Genomic DNA, 27,763 nt, shown 5'->3' with positions numbered 1-27,763 from the left:
TGGCCTGACGTGCTAGGAAAAAATAAAAGAGTCAATACAACCAGAGCATGAGATTCAAGAGGAGGAAGACAGGAGACGAGGATAGAGGCCCAGTGAGCAGGGCCTTGGGTGGCAGGTGACTACAGAAATTTTTGCAGCAAGGAAATGTGTTCGTATTTGAGTATAAGAGACATGGTTTAGCAGCGACATGGGGGATGGCAAAGTGAGGTCAAGGCCAGATGCAGGGAATATCCTAAGTCAACTCTAAAGAGACCATGGGCAGGCAAAAGAAACATCGGGGGTAGGAAGGAGGTAATGAACGTGAAGCAACGATGAGGAGGTAAAATTGACAGGATTGCAATGTTGGGAAAGAAAGAGGTGAGATGTCTCCCTTGAGTGATGGGTGACAGAATTGCTGCTCGTAGAAACAGGGACTATGGGAAGCGAGGTAGGTGTGGGGTTGGCCACAAGTTCAGTTTCACTCGTGAGTACTTTGAATTCCCATGAGACATCTAGGTTTTATAAAGTTAACAACTAGTTTGTGAGGGTTGGGGGGTTTTTTGTGGTTTTCAAGTAACAACTATAATTAGAATTTCATCTGAGATAAAGTTCTGACTCTTGAGAAATGTGCCTCAGGTTTTCATGACATCATGATTTAAAAATGAACACAACTGCCGTTCAAGGCCAGCAGGACCCAGCTCATCACCTCGCAGTTTCTTCGTGAGTCCAGCTATGAACTGGAAAGAAATGGAAACCACAAAGCTAACAGACGGTGACCTGCCTCTTAAAGAGTTCCATTTAAATATAGTTCATCTTTGCTGCTGCACACGATGAAAGGGAGTCAACAGCCCCCGGGTTCTCGGTATCTTCACTCAGCTTTCTGGGCACCCTGAGCTGTACAGCCACCTGTCCTAACGGCCGGGGGTCAGCATTCTCAGAGAGGGTGGACCAAGAACCTCACTGCATTACGCTAAGGAGAGAAAGTTGACCTTGAGAGTCTAACACAAAAGGAGGACATTGGTAATGACCATCCGCAATTTTTCGGACCTCCATATACTTCAAATCATGGCCCTGCCCATTCCTAGCTGTGTTACCCTAAACAAGTTGCTTACCTTCCCTGGGGTTTATTTTCTTCTATAAAAGAGAACGATCTTGGAACCTGTATCTAAGGATGGTGGCCAAGACTTAGAATGTTAATACATGAGAAGCACTTAGAATAGTGCCTGGCTTAGAATAAGCCGTCCATCAATGGTAGATACATATTTATTCAGTCAAAATGATTTTGATATTTTCCATCTGTTTCTACCAGGAGCTTCCAAGCAACAGGGCCCCAAATCAGGCAGAAAATACCCCGTGGTGTCCTAGTGTCTGGTCTCTGCAGATGCCACAGGTGCCATCCTACCCAGAAGGACAATGAGGGAGAGATGTGGAAACCAGGGGCTCCCCTCCAAGCCTCCACACTGAGGGCTCCAGTAGGCAATTGCTTGTTAAGCCACTTGGAAAGGATGCTTTGAGGATCTCTAATTCCTCCATGCTCCTTCCTTAGTCCGTGCATCCAGCTCACTTCCTGGAATGCCCTTCATCCCGCCCCCCACGTTACCTTGTCACTTCCTGTTTGGAACACCCGTATAACAGAGTAGTTAAGAGCTGTAAAGTGCTAGGTGTGTGACCTTGGACAAATTACTTAATCTCGCCAAGGCTTGATCCTTTATCTGTAATGTAGGGCAATAAAGCACCTACTTCATAAAACTATTGAGAGAATTGCACCAAACAATATATGTCAAGTACCTGGCCCAGGGACCACACATCTCAGGGGCTCCTCCTTTAGATCTGGTATCACCAGCACTCAGAACCTCCCCTGACTATCCAGGAGAGATGAAGCACAACTACACTCTCCTTTCTAGCCAGCACACACCTTGCTGAAGTCACGCAGGGCACCGGCCTAACCCCTCACTTACAGATCTGTCTGCTTTAAAGAGCCGGAACCACTCCTAGTACCTACCGGAATTCCCAAGATCTCACATAGTGCTTAGTACCCAGTGGGCATTCGTCTGTCCAACAAATGAATGAATCTATCTAAAGGGTACAAAGTGTTCAAGAAAAATTAAGTTAACCTTATTCTGTCACAGATTTTCAAAAGAGTGTGTTCATAGTTGAGTCTATCACATTTTTTAAAGATCTGTTTGTCAAGAGAGTGAATAAGAACATTTATATTTGTACACGCATGTTCAGAGCAGCATTAGTAAAATTTGGAAGCAACCCAAGTGTCCATCGACCACTGAATAGGTAAACGAAATGCAGTCTAACCCCTACAATAGGATATTATTCAGCCTTAAAAGGGAAAGAAATTCTGACACAGGCTGCAACATGGATGAACTTTAAAGACATTATGCTAAGGGAAATAAGCACATCACAAAAGGACAAATATTATAGGATTCCACTTATATGAGGTACCTAGGTAGTCAAATTCATAGACACAGAACACAGAATTGTGGTTGCCAGGGACTTGGAGGATAGAGGAATGGGAAGTTATTATCTAATGCGTACAGAGTTTCAGTTTGGGAAGATGAAAAATTTCGAAAGATGGATGGTTTTACAACAATGTAAATGTAATTAGTCTCACAGAATCATACACTTAAAAAATGGTTAAAATGGTAAATTTTTATGTATAGTTTACTACAATACAAAAGGGAAAAAGAATGTTTAAGTAGCACCTGGTAGTTATACAAAAGGGCGTCTTTAATGCGTGTGTAATTTGTCCATGTGGACACGTCTATAACTGCTCCAACCTACCCCAGTATCACCAAGGGATTAGGGGCAACAGCCTCCGAACCCAGGTTTTTACTCTAGTTTTTAGATGAAGAACAGGATAGTGCCTTCAGTCTGCAAAGAGTTAAGATCTTCTCCAGAGATTCACACCAAAAGATGTCTTCCTGTGTCCCCAGGAATGTAACTATGTGTAGCATAAATAATAGGAGAAAAGGAGGGAATGCTTGTGTAGATTTTTTACCGATTGTTCCATTTGGTCTGAAATTGGAAGATTTCTTGGTGTGTTTCTGGTTGAGAGTTATCCCCTTGTAGGTGGTACCAGGAGCCTCAAGTGCTTTTATTCTTGCTTCAACTTTTTGGCCAGAAACTGGGGGCAGTCACCATCCATGATGACTTGGCCATAAGTAGCTTTGGGAGGTGGGAAGCCTGGGGTCTTGGGGAAGCCTTTGGTTGTGAAATCAGAAAACAGACAGTTTTCTGGAAAAGTAACAGACAGTTATGGAAGGCGTTGGGGGTGAGGCCATAAAATGTGCTAAGATGCTAAAATATATCCTTGGAAGAAAAAAGCTGGGAATACCCCCCCACACACAAATTGGTCAATAGTGTGAATGTAAGGATGTAAGGATGAAGAGCATTTTTAGCTTTGACAGTGGTCATTTGCTTTGTCCATGTGCCAAACATGGAACTTGAATCCATTCAGCTTTCTCCATCTGAACCTAGAAAGTCGGCTTCCCGAAGGAAGAGGGTTTTGTCGTTTGGTTCACTGCTTTCATCCAGGTTCCTAAAACAGTGCCTGGCCAGGAGCACCAGCTCAGAAAGATGTGTTGGATGAATGAATGCTTAAATTTAGTTCTCAAGGATGTTTCAAAAATAGAGCAATAAATATAAAATAGGATGTGCACATTCTCTTTACTATTTGATTCACATCTAAAAATGTTCACCTGAAATAGTCTTTCCTAAAAATCTACAAAGCTTGCTTAGGGTAAAAACCTGAATCTAATAATACTCAATTATCCAGTATTAGTTTCCAAAATACCTGCCACTTCCTGGATCTAATTTTGTTTCAGTTCTATAAGGAGACCACCCAATCAAAGAAGGAAGTATTTTTATCTCCACGCTAATTTGGTCAATCATTTTTTCCCCAGAAGAGTCAAGCTCTGCTGGGCACATGCAGATACGGGGTGGAGACCAAGCCCCAGAGGAGTGAAGGCAGCCCACCAGACCCACTGAAGCAAAGGACAGGCCATGGTACTGGTGAAACCTTGTACAGTGGGGCTTCCACGCAAAACTGGTAAAATAATATAGTAGGTCAATAGGCCAAGAAGTCAAAAGAACTGGGGAGGTCCCTTATCTGGTCTCCGGCAAAAGGGTGCAATTGTTAAATAGGGTCATCAATGAGTTTAGTCATCTGATTCTCATTGGTTACTAGATGGGAGCTTCCTTCTCTCTGATTTCTCTTTTCTCCTTGGTCATCACTTTTCAAAAACTGTACTTGCAAATCCACACCAAGGATTAAGCTTTGGTATCAAGAGGGGGCAGTTTAGGAAACTGGTTAAGAGCATGTGCTCTGGAGCCAAAGTGTCTAAGTTCAAATCCCAGCTCTGCTAGCTGTGTGACCTTAGGCAAGTTGATCAACAGCTCTGTGCCTCCGTTTCTTCATCTATAAAATATGGATGATCATAATAATACCTACCTCATAGCACTGATGTGAAAGGAACTGATACATTAGTTTGTAAGGAATTGATATATTGCAACAGCATCTAGCATGTATTAAATATTACGCTATATCTCAAAATACACTATATTGTAATTTTACATCTATCTTATGTATTTTACTTTATGTAATTTATTAAATTTGTGAAAGATTGAGAGTACAGCCCTCATGATTATAAAACCATGATATTTCTCCCCAACAAAGGATAAAATCAGGGCATCCATAAGAGAGCCCAGTATATAAAAAGAAAAGCAAAATTTAAAAAAATAATCTGATAAACGGAGATCTTTCCACGTACCCCTTACAGCTGGGGATAAGCACTTCACCAAGTGAAATGTTAATCTGGCAATGCTGGTGATCGGCCAGACTTTTTCAATTCACAGGCCAGAGGACAATTGTCATCGACCTATGTTGAGAAATGTCCCCAAGAGGTTTTCAAGGTGAGGGGTGTCACCATCCACTGTATTTCCCACCTCATGAGCACCCACAGGGGAAAAACTCAGATTATTGCACAGTGATTCTCAGATAAAGCTGATCTTACCACAGCCTTATAACTTGGGCAAAACCAAGGACTTTATAACCATCTCTTATTCTTCTGTTTATGTGTCTGGGGTCCCGTTGAGCCATCTTACACATTGATTCTAAGTTCCAGCGGTGAGAATTGACTCACCTTTTGTAACTGCCAAGCTCCACATTCATTTCAGCACTTTCTGTCATTTTCTGTGTCTGTACATCTTTCCGTCTGTCTATCTTCTCTGAGATATTTCTGCCAAGAAGAAATGTCAAGGGCTGCCATCATCTCGTTACATTTCTCAACCGCTATAGAGGCATCCTAGGTTTGACATAGCGTTACGACTCTGTCCAACATCTTTTACTACCTAAGAATCAAATACTCATGCATTCAGTATTAGAAGGTAGAAAGCTAAAGAATTCTATTTCTTTGAGTTCAACCAAAAGCCATTCAGTGATTTGTTATGTGGGTTTTTTCCATCTCCCAGTCATCCAGACTAAACTCCTGGACGTCTCTACCTGTGCCCTAGCCCCACTCCAACGTTCAGTTCCAAGTTCTGACTCTTCTTTCCCACTCCCTCTTCTCCATCTGCCTTCTCTTTCTGTGGCTGCCACGGTCCCCTCGCCAAGACCCCTGTCACATCTCCTAATTGGTCTATGGGCTTCCAGTCTCACTCAGACTTGTCCTTCTCATTGATCCCTGACACTCTCCCTGAAGCATGGCTGTGCTTAGGATTGTGATGCTTCCGTAGGGCACACCTGCTCTTGGGAAACAAGTCTCCTGTGATATTGTGATTTATAATAAGAAATAATATATTTGGCCTTTGTCCCTGTTTTTTGACACAGAGCTCCTAAATCCATTGGAATTTCCTATGATGAGAGTGATAAAGGTGTCTCTTGTTATATTAATAAGGTGACTTTGGGACTGGTTGCCAGGAGAATCAACCATGTGATTAGAGGTCTGGAACTGTCAGTCCCACCCTACCCTCCCCCCTCCAACCTCTGGGGAAGGGGGAAGGGCTAGAGGTTGAGCTCAAGTCTCAATGGCTAATGATTCAATCAGTCAGCCTATGTAATGAAGCCTCCATAAAACCCCAGAAGTCCAGGGTTGGGAGAACTTCTGGGCTGGTAACACACAGAGAGGTGAGGAGAGCTGCGTGCTGAAAAAGGGGCATGGAAGCTCTGGGCCCCTCCTTTGTCCCTTGCCCTGTGCATCTCTTCCATCTGGCTGTTCCTGAGTTATGTCCTTTTATAATAAACCAGTGATCTGGTAGGTAAAATGTTTCTCTGAGTTCTATGAGCCACTCCAGCAAATTAATCAAACCCAAGAAGGGGCGTCCTCGGAACCTCCAATTCATAGTCAGAAGCACAGGTGACAACCTGGACTTGCATTTGACATCTGCAGTGTGCGAGGGGTGGGGGCAGTTTTAGAGGGCTGAGCTTTAACCAGTGGGATCTGATGCTGTCTCCAGGTAGGTAGTGTCAGAATTGAGTTGACTTGTAGGGCACCCAGCTTGTGTCAGAGAATTCCTTGAGACTTACTATATAGCACAGGGAACTATACTCAATATTTTGTAGTAACCTATAAGGGAAAAGAATCTGAAAAAGAAATAGATATGTATGTATGTATGACTGAATCACTTTGCTGTACACCTGAAACTAAGACAATATTGTAAATCAACTACACTTCAATTAAAAAAAGAGGGAGAATTCCTTGGATGTGTGGGGAAACCACCGCCCCCCCATACATACTTTGGAATTGGAGTCAGAACTTTAATCTCCAAACCTCTTAGTGATAGAGTCAGGGACCTCGTGTTATACAGGGAACAGCATGCATTCCGAGCAGGGACTTGGACATCCACAGTCTTGAGTCCAGGTCCTATCTCTGCACTTATGGTCTCAGTGGCCTTGGGCATTACTGGCTCTCTATAAACCTGCTGTTTTATGGATGGTGACTGTCTCAAGGGGTTGTTGTGAGCATTAAACTAGATAATATGCATACAGGACTGACTCGGGGCCTGGCAGCCCACGGTAAGTGCCCAGTAAACACAGCCCCTTACTGAGGTTGGCCTCCCCACAGCCTCGGGTCCCTCCTGGGCCTTCTCTTCCCCGGGCCAGCATGCACTGCAGCTGTGTCCTGCATCCATCACTTCCCCTGTGCTTCCTTCTTCCCTTGCTCATGTCTTGCAAGCTATCTTAAATTCTCTTCCCAAACTCTATACTCTCTCCAGGCTCAATCCTCCCTCCATCTCTTCCTCAAAGGGTCCCCAGCCCTTCCAGATGGATCTCATTTCTCCCCTTTCCTAAGTTTCCATGACACTGGGTTTATTCCTCCATCATCACATTCATTATATTCTACATCAAACTGTCAGTATTTGACCATCAAACAGCCACTCCTTCTAGACTGCGTTGGATAAGGGCTGAGCCCATGTCTTCAGCAGATATTACTCCTCAAGAATGTCCAGACTAAGTCTTTGGTACATGAGTGAAAAGTGCTTGCATGACATTAATTGATTATGGAATTCATATTTTGTTGATTGCTTCAAGAACTTTACAGGTTGTACTAATTTTAAGGCAGCAGAAATCACCACCCTTTTCCGTACCCTGAGACACAGATTTCTAGCACCTGAAATGCAGCTCTGCTTTGAACAGGGGATGGTGTGTCTGACATGTAATACCAATGGGCCACTGGAGTTTCATTTCACTTGTTGTGTCAGAAAATCAATCAGTGACTTCAGCAAGATCTTGAGACTTTCCCCCGTCTCTAGGGCCATGGTAAATAATTGATGTCCCTTTCCCCACTCCCTCTACAAAGAAAACTCTTCTCTTCTTAAACCTGAATAACTTTCGGAATACGCATTATTGAATCTGCTTGGATCTCCTATTACCATATTTAAAGAATAAAGAAGACAACTTCCATCCCAAGGTAAAAGCTTTTCACTTCCCAAGATTAAGAACGTGAAGGGGCTCTTGATATTCAACACTTCGGGCCCCTGAGGTTACTTTTTTTCATATATTTATAATGTTATTGTTTATTCTCCGCATCAGCAAAATAACATTGACTTAGAAAAAATGGAATTTACCAAACGTTAAAATTTGAAGAAAATTCTGAAATGAGTCATCTAAACATTCTGGATCCCTTGCCCTTATTTCTCTGGTCTGACAACACCTTGCACTTTGCCAAGAAGCCACAAATATGGTAATAGATGCCATCAAAACACAGTGTCATATGAATATCAATAAGAACATTTTGTATTTGCATATAATTCTTCTTTGCTGATTTTCAAATGCCTTCCTCCTTTGCGGCTCACCACGGCAACCTTTCTATGCAATCAAAACAGGTGCTGTGAACATGAGTCTTTAGGCCCACTTGGGTTGGACTCAGCAAGGAGGAAAGAACGGTAACGTGAATAATTACCAAAGGAATGTCAAGTCTGTTCTCAGCAAGACCAGATCAGTGATGAGCTGGACTTTACCTGCCAAGTGTTTCTTACCCGTCTCCCTCCTCTTGAAAGGTCCACTCCTTTTTTTCCACGTGGCCTTTCATTCTTCCATTAGATTTTCTTCCTCATAAGACTCAGTCAGAACTTAAGATGTTCTCAAATTAGTAAAAAGTAAATTAGCATGATATGGAAATGTTTTAAGGTTTTCAGATACTTTTGTATGTCCCTCTTCTGGCATTCTGCAATAGAGAATAGTTCAAGTCCCATTAATGGGCAACAGATAGGCTAAGCATAGTCTAAGATTTGTCTTATAGGATATTTCATCAGATCCTCATAACAGAGCTATAAAGGAAGAATTGCCCCCATCCTGTAATTGAGGAAACAGTTACGTTAACCAGCCCAAGGGAAGTAACAGAGCCAGGAAGTCAGACTCAGCTCTCTGTATATCAAGTTCAAGTGGGCTTGTTCTCCTATTACCACGTGTCCTGGCTTTATGCTCAGATGCTCTATGTTCTGTAGATGCTAAAGATTGAAGCATGCCCGACAAATGGCAGTCTTCCTGAATTCTGAATCAATTCTGAGACAGAAAGGAGTGGGACAGATGTAGGTCCAAAGGCCAGCTGTACTGCTGCTCAAAGCCAGACTGCAGAACGAAGCTTAGCCGTGCGCCAACAATGGCCTCCCCAACACTGCACGCAAAATTCAATAGACTCACTCTCTGTCTCAGGCACCTCGAACCAGCGCTGGGCCTGCAAAACACACCACATGAAGACACAGACCAGAACGTGTGCCTCCTGCAGCTACCAGCCCCGAGGAGAAAGGGAGGGGACCAGGTTCCCAGATCCATCACTTCCTTCTCCCAGACCCACCAACCCATCAAGTGAGAGGAAGAGAGAAGCCAGGAGCCATACCTGCCAGGGCGGCCCCCCATGTGGCAGCCAGCATCGGGAATGGGGAAGAAACACTGGTTCCCTCAAAGTTTACTCTAAGGAGTTTTACATCACGGGCATCATTATATACATGGCGACTTCCTGGCAGGTATAACCCTTTAATAGTCCACTATCCCCACTGCAGAAGTTTGTCACACGAATCTTGGCCTACAGAGGTCAAGATGTCAGAAGTCCTTGTTTCCAGGGCTTCACTGACTCACTATGTGACCCAGGGCAAGCCACTTCATTAGTCAGTGTCTTAATGTCTCCATTAATAAACTCTGCATTGTGGACGGGAATCCTCTCTATAGAGAATTCCTCCATCACGGGCAGCGGTAAAGGAATCCTGCAAACTCAGCTACAAAAAGAGCCAGCCTGCCGCGAGACAGGCGACCACTCCCAGTACAGGGTTCGTCTGCCTTCTTCCAAGAATCCTGAGCAAACCATGTTTTGTTGGCGTTCCTCCTGTCAGACACCGACAGAGAGAGAGAGAATTCCCTCAGCAGAACCCAGGCGAATGTTCATCCAGCGTGTTGACCATATTGAGTAACAGTAGGTTATTTCATGCCTCTTGAATGTTCAACGTCTGAACAGCTACACACACTTGAACCTATATTTTACCCCATTGACAGGCCCGGAAAGGACATATGGTTTAGATTTTTAGACAACACTCCATGTAAAAAAGCCTTTCCTTTTATAGAGGCATATTTTTAGAGTCTCCGAAGCTAAACTCTGGGCTGAATTTAATCCATGCAGTTCTCTGGCCCAATCTAGAGCCTCAACGCAATTTTGTGTCAGTGGAATACATCGTTAACTGATCTGTCAGAAAATCAATTAATTACTTTTAAGAAGCAGTTAAGAGTATCCCTACAAAGCTGCCACGTGAATTATTAAAGAATATAATGTAACAGTCCCCACCCCCGCTCCCTGCGTTCAAAAGATTCCCTGAATCCTAAATGAAAATCATACAAAGCTGAGGGGGCCAAAAAAGAAAGAAAAGAGAGAGAGAGAGAGAGAAAGTGACGAGGCTTAGGAGGTGTGGAGGAGAAGTAGGCATTTGCTGATGCTGCTGAAGTCTGCCCCGTGACGCTACCCATCTCTGGGTTCTCCAGCATGTGCCCCTATGTCTTCAGACAAGGCAGCAGAAACTATACCCCCATCTGCTCGTCTCCATTCATTGGTAGATGGGCGGCCCTGTGCAGAGCCCTACAGATTTCTTTCTTTCCCGGAGCCCTACTCATCCCAGAGACAAGCTCCGGCAAAGCCCACCACTCCCCCGGCTCCTGCAGTTCTAGGCCTGTCTCCAGCCTGGCCTGGGCCAGTAGAGCTCCCTGGGTGGGAGGCCGGAGATTCTCCCATACCCCAGTTTGTGTCACCACAGAGTGTTTAGCTCAGATCCAATCACACTCATCTGTCCATGTCCTATTTATCTGGGAACAATGCTAAGACTGACCTGGCGCTTCAGATATGCATCAGACGCGGATTCCCCAAACGTAGAGAGAATCCCTTCCCACCTCAACTTAGCCTGCACCCCAAAGACAAGGAAAGCAGGGGAAACAATGGTCTGTAGCTGTCAGATGAGGGCCCAGTCTGGGGCCTAGACAGATGAGTCTCCCTTGCTGTGTTTCTTTGGTTTTGATTTAACCAGAAACGTTTAGCATCGGAGTGAGAAAAACCATACATTTGCATAACCAAAGCATCCGCAGCTCCTGTTAGGAGGATGCCTCCTGCAACTGCTGGCCAGCCGTGGTTATCACTGCGTCTGAAACTCAGATGCCATCTGAAGTGGTTCTGCAGGTTGTTGGCCATGTCAACCTCCAAAACCCTCAAGGCACCAAGAGTCAGAAACAGAGAAGTGGCTCCCTGGGCTCCTAGACTGAGACCCAGAGATTAAAAGAGCAAGTGATAAAGGGAGATAATTTTTCACCACTCAACACCTGCAAGCAGTTACCCTCTTGCTCAGAGACTTGGGCTGCCTCAGGGCACGAAAGGCTGGAGAGGAGATGACTGCTACAGTTCCTTATCATTCATTCATTCACTCATTTATTCATAAAAAGTATTTAATGAGAATCAATTCAGTTCCAAACACTTTTTTTTTTTTTTATCCTGGGTTCTCTCCAGCAAAGAACAAGAAAGATAAAGTCTCTCTCTCACGTCCACTCCACCCATCACTTGGAAGATGGAGGCAGGCAATAAATAAGTGAACACAGAAGTTAAATAAGACAAATGCAATGTCGAAAATAAATCAGTGTCATCATATGATACAAGTGACCATGCAGGGGGAGGAAGTGGGGTATCTCTAGCTGTTACTCTAATAGATGACATTTGGGCACCGTTGGGAAAAACTGGGGGCAAGGTGGGGGGAACAAGTGGTCCAGACACATGAAAAGATCCAGGAAGAGCTTGGTGTATTTGAGGAACAGAATGGAGGCTGAGACAGAGCAAGCTGGGAGATACAGGTTCTCTGTGACGTCAGAGAGGTGCCCCAGGACCTGGAAAATTCTCTGTGCCCTGGAATTCTCTGTACCCTGGAAAGCCCTCACAGAGTCTGGGTAGAGGAGACACAGGATCCGATTTACATCGGTTTCTGGCTGTGAGATTACAACAGCGCTGGCTGGAAGGGCCGCTGCCCTTTCTCCCCACCACAAACTCAGCACCGAGCAGACCACAGTTCTTCCTCTATAGCAGCTTGGCTTCAAAGGTGACCATTAGGTACATAACCTTGTCAGACTCCCCCATCTCTCTGTGCCTCAAGATCTGATCAAGAATAAGATCCCCTCCCAGGGCTGCTGTCTGCAAGACGTCTGGTATTCGGCTTCTCGTTTCATAGACACTGGTTGCTGTCGTTGTTAATTTCAACTTCATTCCCTATGTTATCCCCACGAGTGCATTTTTGATGCTGATTTTTACCAACTTTTTTGAGCAAAGATTTACGGAGCACCTACTCTTTATCACCTGGGTCCTGTACCGCCACAAGGAGCAGTTTTATGATCCAGAATCAGGAAGCATCCCTTTCCTCCCAAATCTGATAGCTCCTACTTCCCCCAGGAAACTCCAACAAAGGCTTTCTGTGCCCTCCACACAGGTCTTGTATTGAAATATTATGCAATATTGAACCGACGTGCAACATGCATATCAGGAGTCCTGACTGGTGTGTGATTCTCACACAAGCCCACCCGTAGTGCCCGGTATTGGCTGGGTGAGGATGGTGCCCACTCAGAGGGCAGCGTCTAGACTCTGTCCAGTATGCAGGGAGCTCTATCCGGTGCTGGGTTCCAGTGGGAGAGGGGGGAGTTTACTGTCGCGCCGAGGGCTAGCGATGGAGAGGATGATGGGCAAGAGAGATTTCTGTCTCTGCATGTCACTCTCGTTATGCGGTGCTTGACTTCAGAAAGGCAGTTCATTTGTTCTTAGTTCCCAGAAGCCTAAATGAATTCCCCACCAGAAAAAAATAAATACGTTTTGAAAATGATCACCATCACTGATGATTCGATCAGGAAATTACAAAAAGGAGAAAACTAGGACCTGGGAGAGCCTCGAGCCTCCAGCTAGTTGGGGAGGTGAGGCAGCAAGAGAAGCAGAGCCCTTTGCTCATTTGCCAGACACCGGGGAGGCACGAGGCATGACTCAGGCACACCCACACGGCAGCTTTGGTTTTCCAAGACGGCAGACCGAGGGTGAGAGAAGTCTGTGAGCCCCTGGGGAAGAGACAGCTAAGCCAGGAATCCAGCTGGTTGGTGGAAGCTGATTTCAGGGTCAGTTGATGTAAATCTTGATTTGCTTAAAACTGAATCCGCGGACTCCCCTGGCGGTCCAGTGGTTAAGACTTCGCCTTCCAATGCAGGGGGTGCAGGTTCGATCCCTGGTCGGGGAGCTAAGAACCCACATGCCTCGCAAAAAAACCAAAACATAAAACAGAAGCAATATTGAAACAAATTCAATAAAGACTTTTTAAAAATTATTAAAAAAAAAAAGAAACTGAATCCATTGGCTTGTTTCACCGTCCATGCTGGCCTGTGGGTGTCCTTCACACCGTAAAACACTGCAGGGTGGCCCAAGCACAACCTGGCAGGGAAGAGTTTCAAAAAGGAGGAGGAGGAAGAAGAAGAGAAAGATGTGATGTGAAGCAAGGAAATTTGGTGAGAGGACCCAAAACCCCAAGGAGTAGGTTTGAATCTTGCAGAGATATATCTGCTCCTCTGTACTTTCCAACCATGAGAGAAGTTCATCTTCGCTCTAGTGAAGGATGGCTGGGCTGGAGCCAGAAAGCCACAGGGAACCCTCCTGACCCATTTCAGCAGCTCACCACCCTCTGCACGTCCCTCTGGGGACGGGCAGGACATGACACAGAAGATCATCTATTTTTCTTTTTTTTTTTTAAGAAGTATAACGTGGTCCCCATAAGAGCTCACCATTCTCTGTGTTGGGGGCAGTGCGTGAGCTGAATTAAGAATTTGCCTCTGTGCCCTGGAAGGCAACAGTGCCACCTTCATCTGTCCCCATCTCTCCTTTTCTAGTTGATTTTCACAGATGCAGCGTTGGGTTTGATGTGAGACCTGCAAAAAATGAGAAGCGAGGGATGAAGTTATAAACCTATCTGATGTGATCCAAATGGATTCCATCTGCTTGCCGAATAAAGGAGCTATAAATAACACGAGCGAGCATCAATTCCTCTTGTGAGGGTGGGCGCTCGGTTCCAGAGAGCGCCCATATCAAATGAGAGGAAAGCAAGAGTCTAATTAAGACCCTGGCTGTCTGACCACAAACTGCACAAAAAAAAGAACACGGAGTTGGCCTGGTGTGCAGTCCACGCAGGGGGTCCTGTGAACAAGACCCCAAAGTCAGCCCCACCCTCAGTGGCCTTTAGTGCCAGCCAAGACAGGCTGGCTGTTAGCATTTTTTACGCTGCCCCAGGATTCAGGTTTAATTTGTGTGGAAAACAAAAGGCATAAACTATTTGCTTAGAGTAATCAGTTGCATAATATCTTAAAGATAAATAACAAGATTATACCTCCTGTCTCCTCGGCATCCATATATACTCGCGCATACACACACACACACACACACACACACACACACACACACACACACTGGCCCCAAAAAAGATCTATTATATCAGAAAGATCAATGACTCTTTCCTCTTTCTTTAGAATTATAAGTCTTTTACATATCCTGAATCATTGGTCACATTCAATGTATATGCAAAAGAAGTTCAAAGGCTGACTTTGACAAAGGGCATTTGGAGAGGGATGATAAAATGTGTCTGATAAAACACACACAAAAGACTTTAGCAATAAAGACTTACAAATTGGGAAAGCAGGACTTGGGCAGCGGGTGTGAAACTGTGTTATCTACAGCTTCAGCACTGAAGATAGTGGCCCAGAGCAGAATGCTTTATCTGGCCTCCACAAGAATAGAGATTGCACCCGCCCTGAACTACCCTGTCTGCAAAGCCCAGGAAACACCTTGCAGAGGAGTTGATGCAATATTTGCCATCCTGGCCTTCAGTGACAGTTAAGTAGTGTTACAACACAGCATTGAGCAACGACCTTGCTGTATCATCCAAGTCTTTGTTTTATAGCACTTTTTCCCCCCGCTGGAGAGACAAATGGGCAATTTTGGCTGACATTTTTTGGTTCATTACTTTCAATTTAAATGATCAAAGAGAGAAAAGAGACATTCTCCCTTCTTCCTTTCCAATACAATTTTAAAAATCCCTTTCCGATTGACATTTCAAATAGGAGATGAGTCACATTCACTCTTTGCATCTTATTGCATTATTTCTCGAGATTTCCAAAGGATTCTTGGTATCTGTTCTTGGAGATTTATTACTCAGTCCCTGCAATTTCTTCGGGGCTGGAGTTTAATTTATGTGATTGCAATCAGGAAACCACTTCGAAAGGGAAGAAATCAATTTAGTTTTTCGTGAGTTGTAAATTTTCTGTAAAAAAATTTCACAAGACTATCCTTTTTTTAAAAGGAGTCACACACGGCTGTTGAAACAGTAGCAGGTTTGGGAGCAGGACATTAATTCACGTGTCCAGGAGTCCCAGATCCACCACTGTTTCGGGACCTGGGAAAAACCACTCATTTTCAGAGCCTCCCTTTCTCTCTATAAGATGAATCGATCGCACAAAGTCTTTGCTCAGGTTCTTCTCATCTCTCAAAATGATCAGATGCCATTCCACAGAAGGGTGGCCTTCGAAACAGTTTCACCCTGATTTGTTTTATAATAATCCTTGAACTTTGATGGTTGTGTCTGGCTTTTCCAAGTGCTTCAGCAGTGATGGTTGAATGTGATCTTCTTGATAAACCTGATGACAGTGGCAGGGGCTCTAGACTTGACCAGTGAGGAAACGGAGGCACAGCAAGGTTAGGGGACCTGAAGAGTGTCACAGAGGCTTGCACACCGAGTCCCCTTAGTAAAATAAGTACCAAGGAAAAAAAGACATGTTAGGCCAGAGGCTTTCAAACTTTTTTGAATTGCAAGCGACAGTAGGAAGTAAGTTGCACGCATGACCCAGGAGATGGCTCTATCAATCAAAAAAAGGGTTTCAGGAAGCAATACTCGTTCTTACTACATGTGAGGCACTCTGTTTTCCATTTATTTCCTTCGATTTCTTTTTCTTCCCTTTCTTGTATTTGTATAATAATATAATAATAATAATTATCATTATTGTTTAATTTGAAACCAATGAATGGTCAAAATCTATGATCTTGTAGTCACTGTTCAGAAACTTTTCACATGGCAGTGTCTTGCTGTTTTCTAAATCAGGGACATACATCTGAGTTCCTGAGCCCCCCACGGGTGATACTGTGAGTGGTTCTCCTGTTATGGTTTTCTCTATCTGTCAAGAGCCCCCAACCCACAAGGCTGTACGCTAGGGAAGCACTGTCCTTAGGGTCAAGCCTTCCACTGTAGGTGGTTCACGACCCTCCTGGCTACGAATACACCATCAAGTCCTAATAAATAATGAATACTAACGACAACATTGAGACACCTATTTGCTTTGTCCTCCCGATAAAGTCAGAGGGAGAACCAGGGCTGCTCCCTAAGAATGGCACATGGCTCTCTAAATAAAGGGCTTTAATGCATTTTATATTTAAACCATAAGGTCCTGGGCTCAAACCCAAACAGAGATGGGCTCTAATACTTAAGTACCATTCTGGAAAAACCTTTGAAATATTTATCCATCAGTCTGGGCTCAGTGCTTCTGAAGCAGCTCACTTCCTTGTGTCACATTCCTAGAGTGAACCTGCTTTACACATCCCCATGAGCTGGGGACGGGCTACCTGTCAGAAGCAAAAGCAGTCCCTTTGGAAAGTCATTGTCTATGAAACTTCTTAAGTGAGAATTATGAAGGACAACATTGTTATTAAAAATACACACAACTCAAAGATTGATTTCTCAGTGCAGCTGGTCAAGTTCTTGCTTTCACTGCTCCAACTCTGCATGGCCAAGGGCAAGCTCTTTAACCTCTTTAAACTTAAGGGGATAAGAGTTCCAAACTTAATAGGATTATGGAGAGGATTAAATGAGATAATGCATGGACAGCCCTTGCCACAATGCCTGGGGCTCAGCCTCTGAATGAATGTTAGCGATCATTCTTATTTGTCCACTAAAATTCTCTCAGTCATCATAACCCTATTAGCATAAATAAAGCTTTCACTTTTGATAAATCAATTCTACAGCTTTCTCTATTCTCAGAGACAAGGAACACTTGATGGACCCCCAGAGGTTAAGTGACCTAGTCTCTTGTCCTCAGGTAAATGAACCCCCCAAACCTGTTAAAACCTAGCATAGCCAAAATCCAATGCCATCGTGCATCGAGCTGCTGTAATGCTGTCCAGGCTGCTCCTGATATGATCAATTATTTCCTTGACATACTAAGTCAATGTAAACAATTTTATATTAGTTTTCTTTTAAAAAATAGAAAAAAATTTATATTTACTTTTAAAGATCCAAAAATTTGTCCCAGAGAGGAGTTTTGCTTTTTGGGGGAATGCAGATTTATAACACAAGTCAGAAATGCTCCTTTCCCTTCTGTTCAAAGTGAAACAAACAGACCTTCAGAAGAGAGAAGATTCTTGTTTCACAGGTTGCTACCAAGGAGTTATCTGAGGTCTGTGTACTTTGGATTGCAACATACCAAAATCTTAAAGATCAATAAAGGGAAGATATTTTTCTATAGAAGTTTTTATTCTTAGATTCAAGGAGGGGAGAGCTACTTGATAAGTTTCAGGTGATCTAGCAGTTTCTAGATATTTATCCACACTTTCCTTTTTTAGCTCCAGATATTTCAAGCTTAGGAAAAACCAAAAAGAAAAAAAATATTCCACTTTTACTGTATCCATTCTCTATAATATGGGGAAGCAATGTGCATTTATTGCCATAACTTCTTAGGGTATATCTGAATTTGTATCTAATTTTACTCATAAGAATTCTAGAACACTTATAAATATAAAGTTGACAAATAGCAGTAGCAGTAACATTCTCAAAAAAGAAGTTTTGTTTTTTGTTTTGGGGTTTTTTTCTTTTGTTTTTGTTTTTTGTTCTGGGGTTTTTTTTTTTCGTGCTTTACCTTAAGGCATTATCACATTTTCGCTAAAGGAGTGTCTTTGGGAGAGAGTATGATAAATCAAACTGTCATTTATCATAATCAGAAAAATAAATCACATACAAAAGTGAAAATAAAGCTTCCATGTAAGTTTCCTTCTCATTCCTGGTAAGCAAGGGGTTAACCTGAAGTCTTAATCCATTTCCACTCTAATTGGGAAGGATGGGTAGAAAATCATTTCAGTAACAGAATGAAAATTGCTAGCCTATAGATGCCCGAGGCAAAAAGAAAAGAAATGAATTCTCCTGTGAGCCTGGTTAGTGAGGAGGAAGGAAATCTGCATCTTGCACCTGACTTCATGTCATTGTTCAGTGTGCTGGTGTTAAATAATGATCTCCAGAGCAGTGTATGGATCAAGAGAAGGGGCCTGTCTGCCCAGGTCTCTTCGGCTGAGGTCACAAGGAAATTTCTGGACACTCTCCCTCATTCTGCTAAACCTGGAGTCGGCTCAGTATGACAACTCAGCGTGGTGTTTACAGACACAGAGGGGACCCCCCACTGGCACACTGGGTAAAGATTTCTTCTTTCCTCCTTAGAAGTCCATTTCACTATCTGGTGTCTTCGGCAAAAGAGAGTTCTTAGCTAAATAAATATTTCCTAATTCAGAAGTGGTAAGGAAATAGGCTTGATCTGGGATATTTTTCTCCAAAAAAAAAGTGAGATGCCCCCTTAAATGGAGAACGTGACAATTACAGAACTTCTTGTAATTGAATGCTTTTTAAAAATTATTCACATCCACATTTATATAAATACTTACTGCATGCCCCTTTTCAAAACTTACCCTAGAGTACTGTATTTCCCAATAATGCTTGTGAAATTCTCCTGGGATGGGTATCTTCATGAGCAATGGAATTGTTAAGGTGACAAGAGAAACAGGAATTATGGGAGTCCCTTGTAGTTGCTAGACATCAGTGAACTTCCAGATCAGTTGTTCAGCTAGAAACGAACTGGAGTTCATTTGAGGGTTTATTTGTCATCATATTTGGCCAGTCATCTGTTCCTTTGCTCTTGCTATTTAAAAAACTACCAGCTTTGCAAAAATATATGACAAAAATCTTTGAGCTTGTGTGTTTAATCATTTTTAATAAGTTTTGGATCATCTCTGTATATTGCTTTCATTGTACATGTAAGTATAAATTGGCAATTAGCTAACAGATATCTATTTTTCAGCTGCTTTTAATTTCGTTAAAAATTATTTCACCCTTCCCTTCTACCTTTTAAGAAGAGGTGAACTCTCTAGAATTAGCACCATTATTCATTCAAAAAAAGTAGCAAAATTTGTTTCATTTTTTGAGTAGGTTTAAATTATAGCGTTTTTCTAAGCAAGTCCAAGACAATCCTATCCGAAAGTTTAAATCTGACTTGACCATTGCTTGATTGAGAAATAGGCAATAAAGTTTCATAAGAAATCTCCACAAAAATTGTTTTAATTAAAACAGACATTTTTTACTGACATATAGTTGCTGTACAATATTATATAAGTTACAGGTGTACAATACAGTTATTCACAATTTTTAAAGTTATATTTCATTTATATTGGGTTGGCCAAAAAGTGCGCTCAGGTTTTTCCGTAAGATGTAGGTGAGGAAACTGAGACCGGCACAAAGTAAGTGACTAATCAAACAGACCTACAATTAACCCCCAACCCTCCTCCCTATGTCTAGCAGTTCGAGAACCAGCTCGGGAAAAACCCAAACGCACTTTTTTGGCCAACCCAATAGTTATTATAAAATATTGACTATATTTCCTGTGTCGTACAATATATACTTGTTAGTTGTTAACAAAATTGTTAATATTCCACTTCAGTGTCTGGAGCCTTATCCATAAAAATGTGATTGTTACTGGAACATCAAATATATAATATTTGATTTTCTAATATTATTACTGTAATCTGAAAATTTGTAATTACAATGCAGATCTTAGGATTTTTATGAAACTTAGAAAATGTAATTCTGCAATGACATAGAATGATTGCTTCCATTGTTGCTGATTTTTTTAAGCTCTTTTTAATTTCATACTACGACATGAAAATTTAAAGCTTTTGTGGAGTATAATTCCGTGACCTCACAGAAAGCAGGATAATGATAGTCTTAGCCCATTATTCCATATAAAATTCTGTTTTCCAAACCTGAAGATAGAAGGATTAATACAAAAGGATTAATACAAAAGGATTAATCTTGTCTGAATGCCTGTAAAAACCCTCTAAGACCAACAGTTGGCAAGTTATTATTTAATTGATCAATATAGATATCTCAGCGATTCCTTCACAGATAAATATACTTCTTATACTTGATTCTTAGGTAGACTTCCCATGTCCAGGACAGATTGGGGAGTCAGCACCCAAGATTTATCTCAAGACTTTACATTCTCTTTCTAGAAAGTTCTGCTATATTTGGGGAAATTTCTCTACCGTCTGTATGGGATCACAGATAGAAAATTTTTTATTTCAGTGAGGCAAAAAAAGCTCCAGTTTGATGTACTAACAGCTGTAATAATAATGACAAAGAGTCTTTAGCTTTTTATTCTAAAGGAATTAAACTATGTTGTATACCCATATTATGTTTTAGTTATTCTATAATACAGTGTATAGTGAAACCTCACTAGTTGGGTTGACATGGAGAAAACAGAATTAGTGAAAAGGATAATTTTAATATTTTAAAATAACTGTAGTAATAAATTATAAGTAATATTTATGAGTAAATATGTGTTTCTCTCTAATCTCAATCCTATGTAAATTATAAGTACAGAACAGCAATGTATTTCTGTTATTTTCTAGAACATGTAGAATCTCAGAATTATTTGTGTGGTTGTTTAAATCACAGCTCCGCAGGCCTGCTTGAATGAATAGAAATTACATATGTGCAGTTAGAGGAACCCTATGTAAATCGGTAACACCCTTAGAATATATTATCTTGAGTTGATTCTATGTTCCCCTTTTTCTTTCCTTTCCCCTCCTCACTCAAAATCCAAGTTCACTCCAGCCATATGCTGACTTCAGTCAGCACCAGACCAGGTCAATTTCTCACAGTTCCAAGTGACGTTTATATATAAAGTTCACAGAGCTGGAAAGCCTTCTTGCCCAAGGCTCCCATTTTGTAGGTGAGGAAACTGAGACAGGCACAAAGTAAGTGACTAATCAAACAGACCCACAATTAACCCCCAACCCTCCTCCCTATGTCTAGCAGTTCGAGAACCAGTTAAACTGACTCACCTGATTATTTTTAAACATAAATGTTGCAGAAGGAAAAAAGTTAGACCATCCCAGGTCATAATTGCCCCAGTGAGAGAGTAAAGATAAATTATAAATACAAGGAATAAAACAAAGTGCTTGATTTGGGGAGGAGAGCTCCCTGTGGATGGACCTGTGGGAAATGAGGACCGAGACTCCTGTTTATTCATTCATTTATTTTTTTCCTCAACTTAGAAAATTCGTGTTTTGTTTCTAATTCATAGCAGCAGAAATTGTTTTAAATATACTAATTAAAATGTCTAAAGTAAAGCAGACTCTAAAAGTAACGTTTTTTAATAGACGCTACTTCTATCATCTGCCAGAAAACTTGACTGCTGTAACATTCCCCAATTAGGGAACTCAAAGCCATAGAAAAATATGTAAATTCACCTCCCTGTTCCTCAAGTGTAGTAGACTTTGAGACACTCCTTGACACTTGGGTACTTTCCATAGTGCTTGCATAGGGGAAAGCACTCAAAGAGAGAACAAGTTTCATGCACAGCAAGTGGTTTCTCAGCCTCTCATTTAAATGGGGCCAAAGAGAATGTGGGTAAGATCCAGGTCCCTTCTAGGGTCCACGCATCAGCCCCTTGACCTCTGTACCCAGCCCAAAACACTAAGGGGTGGAAACCAGGTATGCTTGCTCTTAAGAGATGCTCAGACCCAATCTCCCAATTCCTCCCACCCTCACCTCCCCCTTTGGTGTCCATACATTTGTTCTCTATTTCTGCTTTGCAAATAAGATCATCTGTACTATTTTGCTGGATTCCACATATATGCGTTAATATACGATATTTGTTTTTCTCTTCCTGACTTACTTCACTGTGTATGACAGTCTCTAGGTCCATCCACATCTCTACAACATATATACACTATTGATACTATGTATAGAATAGATAACAAAGGAGAACCTACTGTATAGCACAGGGAACTCTACTCAGTGCTCTGTGGTGACCTAAATGGGAAGGAAATCCAAAAAAGAGGGGATATAGGTATATGTAGATCTGATTCACTTTGCCATACAGTAGAAACTAACACAACATTGTAAAGCAACTATACTCTCATAAAAATTAATAAAAAAATAAAATAAAAATAAAAGTAAAAAAAAAAAAAAGAGAGAGAGAGAGAGATGCTCAGACCTTTGAAGGTTCCAGCAGCCCCAGAGGAACAAATGTAGTGAGGTAGGGCCTGTGGTTTCTGTTACAGACCTGACTCCATATTTCTTCTTTGTTGTTTCTTCTGAGAACTGAAACAAAGACAGGTGGGCCCACTCCATAACTGAGGCCAGGAGCTACCTCACCTTTGATTCGAACTCATTTTTTAAACTGGAAGATTGCTAGCAAATTGACATATTGAGTGGCTTTTTTTTTTTTTGAAAAATCTATATGCTATATTTCAAAATAAACCTGTTTATAGGAATTGCTATTTGAGAATATCACTCAGTCACTTTGCAATCGTTTTGAAGTCATGAGCTGGTAAAAGTAAAACCTCTTGTTCTAATCCGTGTTTCCTATATGAATTTCAAAGAAAAACAAGTGTATTGGAAAAGAAAGTGTCAAGAGATACTTTGCTAGTATTCTTTCAGAGTCAAAGAAACCAAAGCATATTGTATGGGCTGTGGCATCGGCAGCTGGTAAACATTAAATGGAAATGAACATTGCATGAGGTGGACTTGTAGCTTACCCGTGGCTGTGAAAATGCTCTAGTGGCAACGACAGTGGTCAGAAGGCCTTTGCAATTTAGTTGTTTTCACCGTGTGTGTGTCTCCTTATGACTACAAGTCAATCAAGTGATGCTGTAATAAAATCCTGAACTTTGCTTCAGGACAGCTCAGAGGGAAAATGAGTCAAGGAAGATGAATTACTTAATGGCCTTTGCTAATAGCAGGTTAAAAACAAGGCTCACTTGAGCACAAGCAGAATAGCAGCAAAACTGCTCTTCAGAGGGAATTGCGTTTTGAGTGGTTGCCCTTGAACTGCACTGCCTAATAGAGTAGCCACTAGCCACGGGTGACATCTGGGGACCTGAAACGTGGCTAGAATTGAGATGCACTGTGAATGTAAAATACACACAGGAATTTGAAAACTTACTAAAAAAAAGAAAAAATATGTAAAATATCTTATTAACAATTTTTATATTGATTACATGTTGGAATGAAAATGTCTTGGCTATACTAAGTTAAATAAAATATATTATTAAAATTAATTTCACCTATTTCTCTTTACTTTTTTAATGTGGTTATTAGAACATTTTAAATGTCATATATGGCTCATATTACATTTCTAGTGGGCAGTGCTGCTCAAAATAAGAAAGAATGCCCACATGGTTTAAAGGCAACTTGTCAAGAACTAGTAAAGAAACTTGATAATAGCACAATGATATGAATCTTGCAAGGTGGTTTAGCTTGCTGGCTATGACTGCCACTCCAGGGGCAAACTGCATGGGTTCAGATTGGGCCAATTACTGAATCTCAGTTTCTTCCTCTGTAAAGTGAAGGGAATAATTATGGACTGTTTGCTGCTAGCGTGTTAAATGGAATAATGCGTGTAAAGTCCTTAGTGTGAGGTCTGACGCACTGATAAAAGGGAGCTTCTATTATCATGGTTGTCTTGGTCAACTCAGGGCTGCTATAACAAAATACCATAGACTGGGTGGCTTACGCAACAGAAATTTATTTCTCATAGTTCTGGCAGCTGGAAGTCTGTGATCAGGATGCCAGCGTGGTTGGGGTCTCGTGAGAGCCCTTTTCCCGGCTTGAAGTTGGCTGCCTTCTTGCTGTGTGCTCACGTGACAGAGAGAGAGAGAGAGAAGGGCTCCAGTCTCTTCTTACAAGGGCACTAATCCCATGAGAACCCCACCCACATGACCTCATTTAAACCCAATGACCTCCTAAAGGCCTCACCTCCTAATACCATCAGATTAGGGGTTAGGGCTTCAACGTACGAGTTTGGCTGGGGGGAGGGATGCAAACATTCAGTCCATCCCATTAGTTTTAAAAGTCCAATCAGAGATAGATTTCACGTCAATTTGCAATTTGCAATGTTGTTTACAAAAACCTTTTTTTTAATTTTTAAAAATTTTTTAATAAATTTATTTATTTTATTTACTTATTTTTGGCTGAGTTGGGTCTTCGTTGCTGCACGTGGGTTTTCTCTAGTTGTAGTGAGCGGGGGCTACTCTTCCTTGTGGTGCGTGGGCTTCTCACTGCGATGTCTTCTCTTGTTGCGGAGCATGGGCTCTAGGCATGTGGGCTTCACCAGTTGTGGCACGAGGGCTCAGTAGTTGTGGCACATGGGCCTAGTTGCTCTCTGGCATGTGGGATCTTCCCAGACCAGGGCTCAAACCCGTGTCTCTTGCGTTGGCAGGCGGATTCTTAACCACTGTGCCACCAGGGAAGCCACAGAAACCTTTCAGAGACTGCAGTCCAGTGTGTGCTAGGCACAATGTTTGCTGGGTACTGAGCAGTTGGCCTTGCCAACTCTGAGTGGGGTCCTTGAACCAGCAGCAGTGGCATCAAAGGGAGCTTGCTGGGAATGCAGCGCCTCAGGCCCCTCCGCAAACCTGCTGAATCAGAATCTGCACTTAACCAGATTCCCAAGGGCTTGGGATACAGCTTGTTTATCCAGTACTGTCTAGTATTTGAAGAGGAGGGAGCCTCACTGGTAAGGTATCCAAACTCTAGTGGTTATGTGTTTGTGTGGGGTGAGGGTGAATCAGAAGAGAATGAGACAGTTACAGAGTTGACTTGAGGAGGGCCAATAAAAGACACCCTTGCTCCCCAATGATCCAGAAGCAACTGCGAGACAGGCAGAGTCGAGTAGACAGAGACCCAACTATCAGCTTCATCAGTGACAGGACTTTTGGAGAACAGTGACTTAGGTGTGTGGCTTCCTGCCACTGAACCCCAGAAACAGAGATTTATAAGCACACAGGCAGCGTCTCCCTAAAACAGTAAGAGGAGGGGAAGGCGTGCTTGGTGTGCTAGTTTTCCGTTGCTGCCAAACTAGCAAATGATCACAAACTTAGCAGCTTACACAACACCTGTTCCTCCTGTTTTTTCCACCAGCACCTATAATTTTGTTCTGTCCATTCCAAGCTGATTCCTGATGTCTACCTCCAAACCCATCCTCTCTGGTCTTAACTGCTACTAATGGCACCTGGGCCGGAAATGCAGGAAGACCCCTCTCCCTCCCTCACCTCAGTCCCCCCTTTTCTGTCTCCATTGTTTCCACCTTAATGCTCATGAGTCCTTGCCTGGCAAGGCTGTAGCTTTCCTGCTCCTTCTCTACCCCCTCTAATTCACCTATCCACCTCCGACAGATTTATTTTCCTAAAATATGTATTCGTTATGTTATTTCCCAGATTTCAAGGCTCTGATAGAACCCATTGCCCTCATGTTGAAGTTCAGATTTCTTTAGGCTGTGTAAGCTGCCTCTGACCTGTGTTCACATCTGCCAGCGTAGTGTCATTTACGAGCTGCCACTCCCCAGCCTGATCCCCAGCCTATGCTCCAACTGTACTGCGGGTCTGTGTCATAACTGCATCCGTGCCTTTCTCAGGCTCATCCTTCTGCCTGGAAAGGCTTCTCTCCCCACTCCCCACCCCAAGCCCTTCCTCCCACCCTCCCAAGCACCTGGTGAAAATCTACACGACCTCCAAGGGTCAAATCAAATATCATCTCTAACCAGGAAAGAAGTCTTCCCAGAGCCCGCCAGGTGGTGCCAACCCCTGTGCCTCCTCCCATCAGCTCCCTGGACCCTACACACGTGTCCGTCAGCAGTCTGACACTCCATCGCTCTCACTTATTGGCCAAAGGGACCTTGACCTGCTCCTCAAACTTTGTAGATGGCCAGAAATAACCTCAGGATATGACTCCTAAATATTTGAGATTTTGCAGGGTAAAGAATTTCAGGGCTATTTTCTGATGGAGACCTTGAGACGGGGGGATAAAAGTGAAAGATGAGATCAGAGTTAATTTTTCAGAAGGCTACAAAGGACATCGATAAAAATACATAGTTGCGGTCTAAAGGAAGCAACTCATCATGTGTGTAGACCCACATGTGGGGATGCGAGTGTGTGTGTGTGTGTGTGTGTACACAGATATCAAGCATGAAGCAACTTTGGGCAGGTCTCCTAAACTCTCCAAGTGTAAGGTTCCTGGTCTGTAAAATGGGGTGGTCATGGCATTGTTGCAAGGAATAAACTGGACGAGGTATCCGAAAGCATTTTGGCCATGGCCTGGCATACAGCAGCATTCAGTGGAAACAGTGGAAGGATGTGCTTGCCGGAGTCGGCTCTCACTGTCACGCACGTCCAAGTCATGGAGTCACCCTCCCCTCTCTTACACTTCGGGTTCTAGCACCTTGAACAACTCCTCGGGCCAATCATTACAAACCTCTACAGGTGTGACTTCATGTACAGACACCCGTCCCTTCTCTCTTCCCTCCCACCACCCCCAGCTTAATGGTGTGTCCTCAAAGCTACTGACACAGGACAAACTGAGAAAGCTTTCAACAGACCGCATGCACACCTTTCAAAATCCACTCACTTCTGCCTTTGTTTTTAGGTTTAGAAAAAAAAATCTTGGCTCTTCTCTCAGAATCACTGAAATATTAGGTGTGTAGACAAAACACTTGCCTTTCCACTCTGCTTCTCATATTTCTCAGTCTCAGACATGGAAAGGCTCCTCAGGGTCTCAAGAGAGAATTTCCAGGGTGGTTAGTTTTGTTGGGTCTCTTTAGTATAAACTCAGCTGCCTGGTCAATCTTACTGTTGTGGATTTCCCCCGATCCCCATGCCTATTAAAACTAAACTTACTAACTTCAGGGTACATTTGTTATTTTTTGCCTTATCATTCATTATTAGTGCAAATAATTCTTTCCCTGCTCTGTTTTTTAAAAATCTTTATGGAGTCACTTTATGTACTTGTAAACCACAATCTTGTGTGTGTGTGTGTGTGTGTGTGTGTGTGTTTTAAGGATGATCCTTTAAGACTACACATACTGAATTCCTTTAATTTTTTATCATAGGGCAGTCCTTTAGAACCCCTTATCATTTTAGTTGCCCTTTTTGCTTTGGCAAAAATATAAGACTAAGGAGCTGAAAATCTTGTTCTCCTGCCTATTCAAACAGCATCCGGAAATCTGAAATAATTACCTCCTTTCTTAGGTTTTAAAGGTTTTATTTAAGCTATGTTATACTAATATTGTGCAGTGGAGTTGAAAGCTTTAGGTCTGCAGTATCTGAAATGCTCAAATCCTAAGGCTTTGAAAAATGCTATTTCCTCCACGTTAATCATTCAGTGCTGACCATTATCAATATACAAGGCTGATGGAATAATTTCACATTCAGAACATTATACATAGATATTCAAGGGAAAGAGAAATAGCTTCATATGGCTTTGCTTAATGGATCTACCTGTGACTTTACCTGTAACTGTACATGCAGCGGTATATAGTGATTCATATACGGAAATTATCATATGACCAATATTTTCAATAATGATTGATATCATCTGTTACTTTAAGAATGAAAGCTTTCCATATAAATAATCTGCCCTCCTAGCAAAGGGA

The 27,763-nt window shown here is 42.4% G+C and overlaps 1 protein-coding gene across 6 annotated transcripts in view; it reads left to right on the top strand.

Moving 5' to 3' along the window:
* RUNX1 (RUNX family transcription factor 1) overlaps positions 1–27,763 on the top strand; it is a 247,393-nt gene that overhangs the window by 120,764 nt on the left and 98,866 nt on the right. The window contains exon 1 of one of the 6 annotated variants that reach the window (XM_082458836.1): positions 3,916–4,039. The exons of the other annotated variants lie outside the window; for them this stretch is intronic. Coding sequence (XP_082314962.1) covers positions 3,994–4,039 — 46 coding nt within the window. The 5' untranslated portion in view covers positions 3,916–3,993. Of the gene's footprint in view, positions 1–3,915; positions 4,040–27,763 lie in introns of those variants that run through there. 6 annotated transcript variants of the gene reach the window in all.

This window comes from Balaenoptera physalus, assembly GCF_965194825.1.
Source record: "Balaenoptera physalus genome assembly, chromosome: 4".
NCBI classification, from domain to species: Eukaryota; Metazoa; Chordata; class Mammalia; order Artiodactyla; family Balaenopteridae; genus Balaenoptera; species Balaenoptera physalus.
Note: the sequence above shows the minus strand (reverse complement) of the source record. Positions and strands in the feature narration are given on the sequence as shown.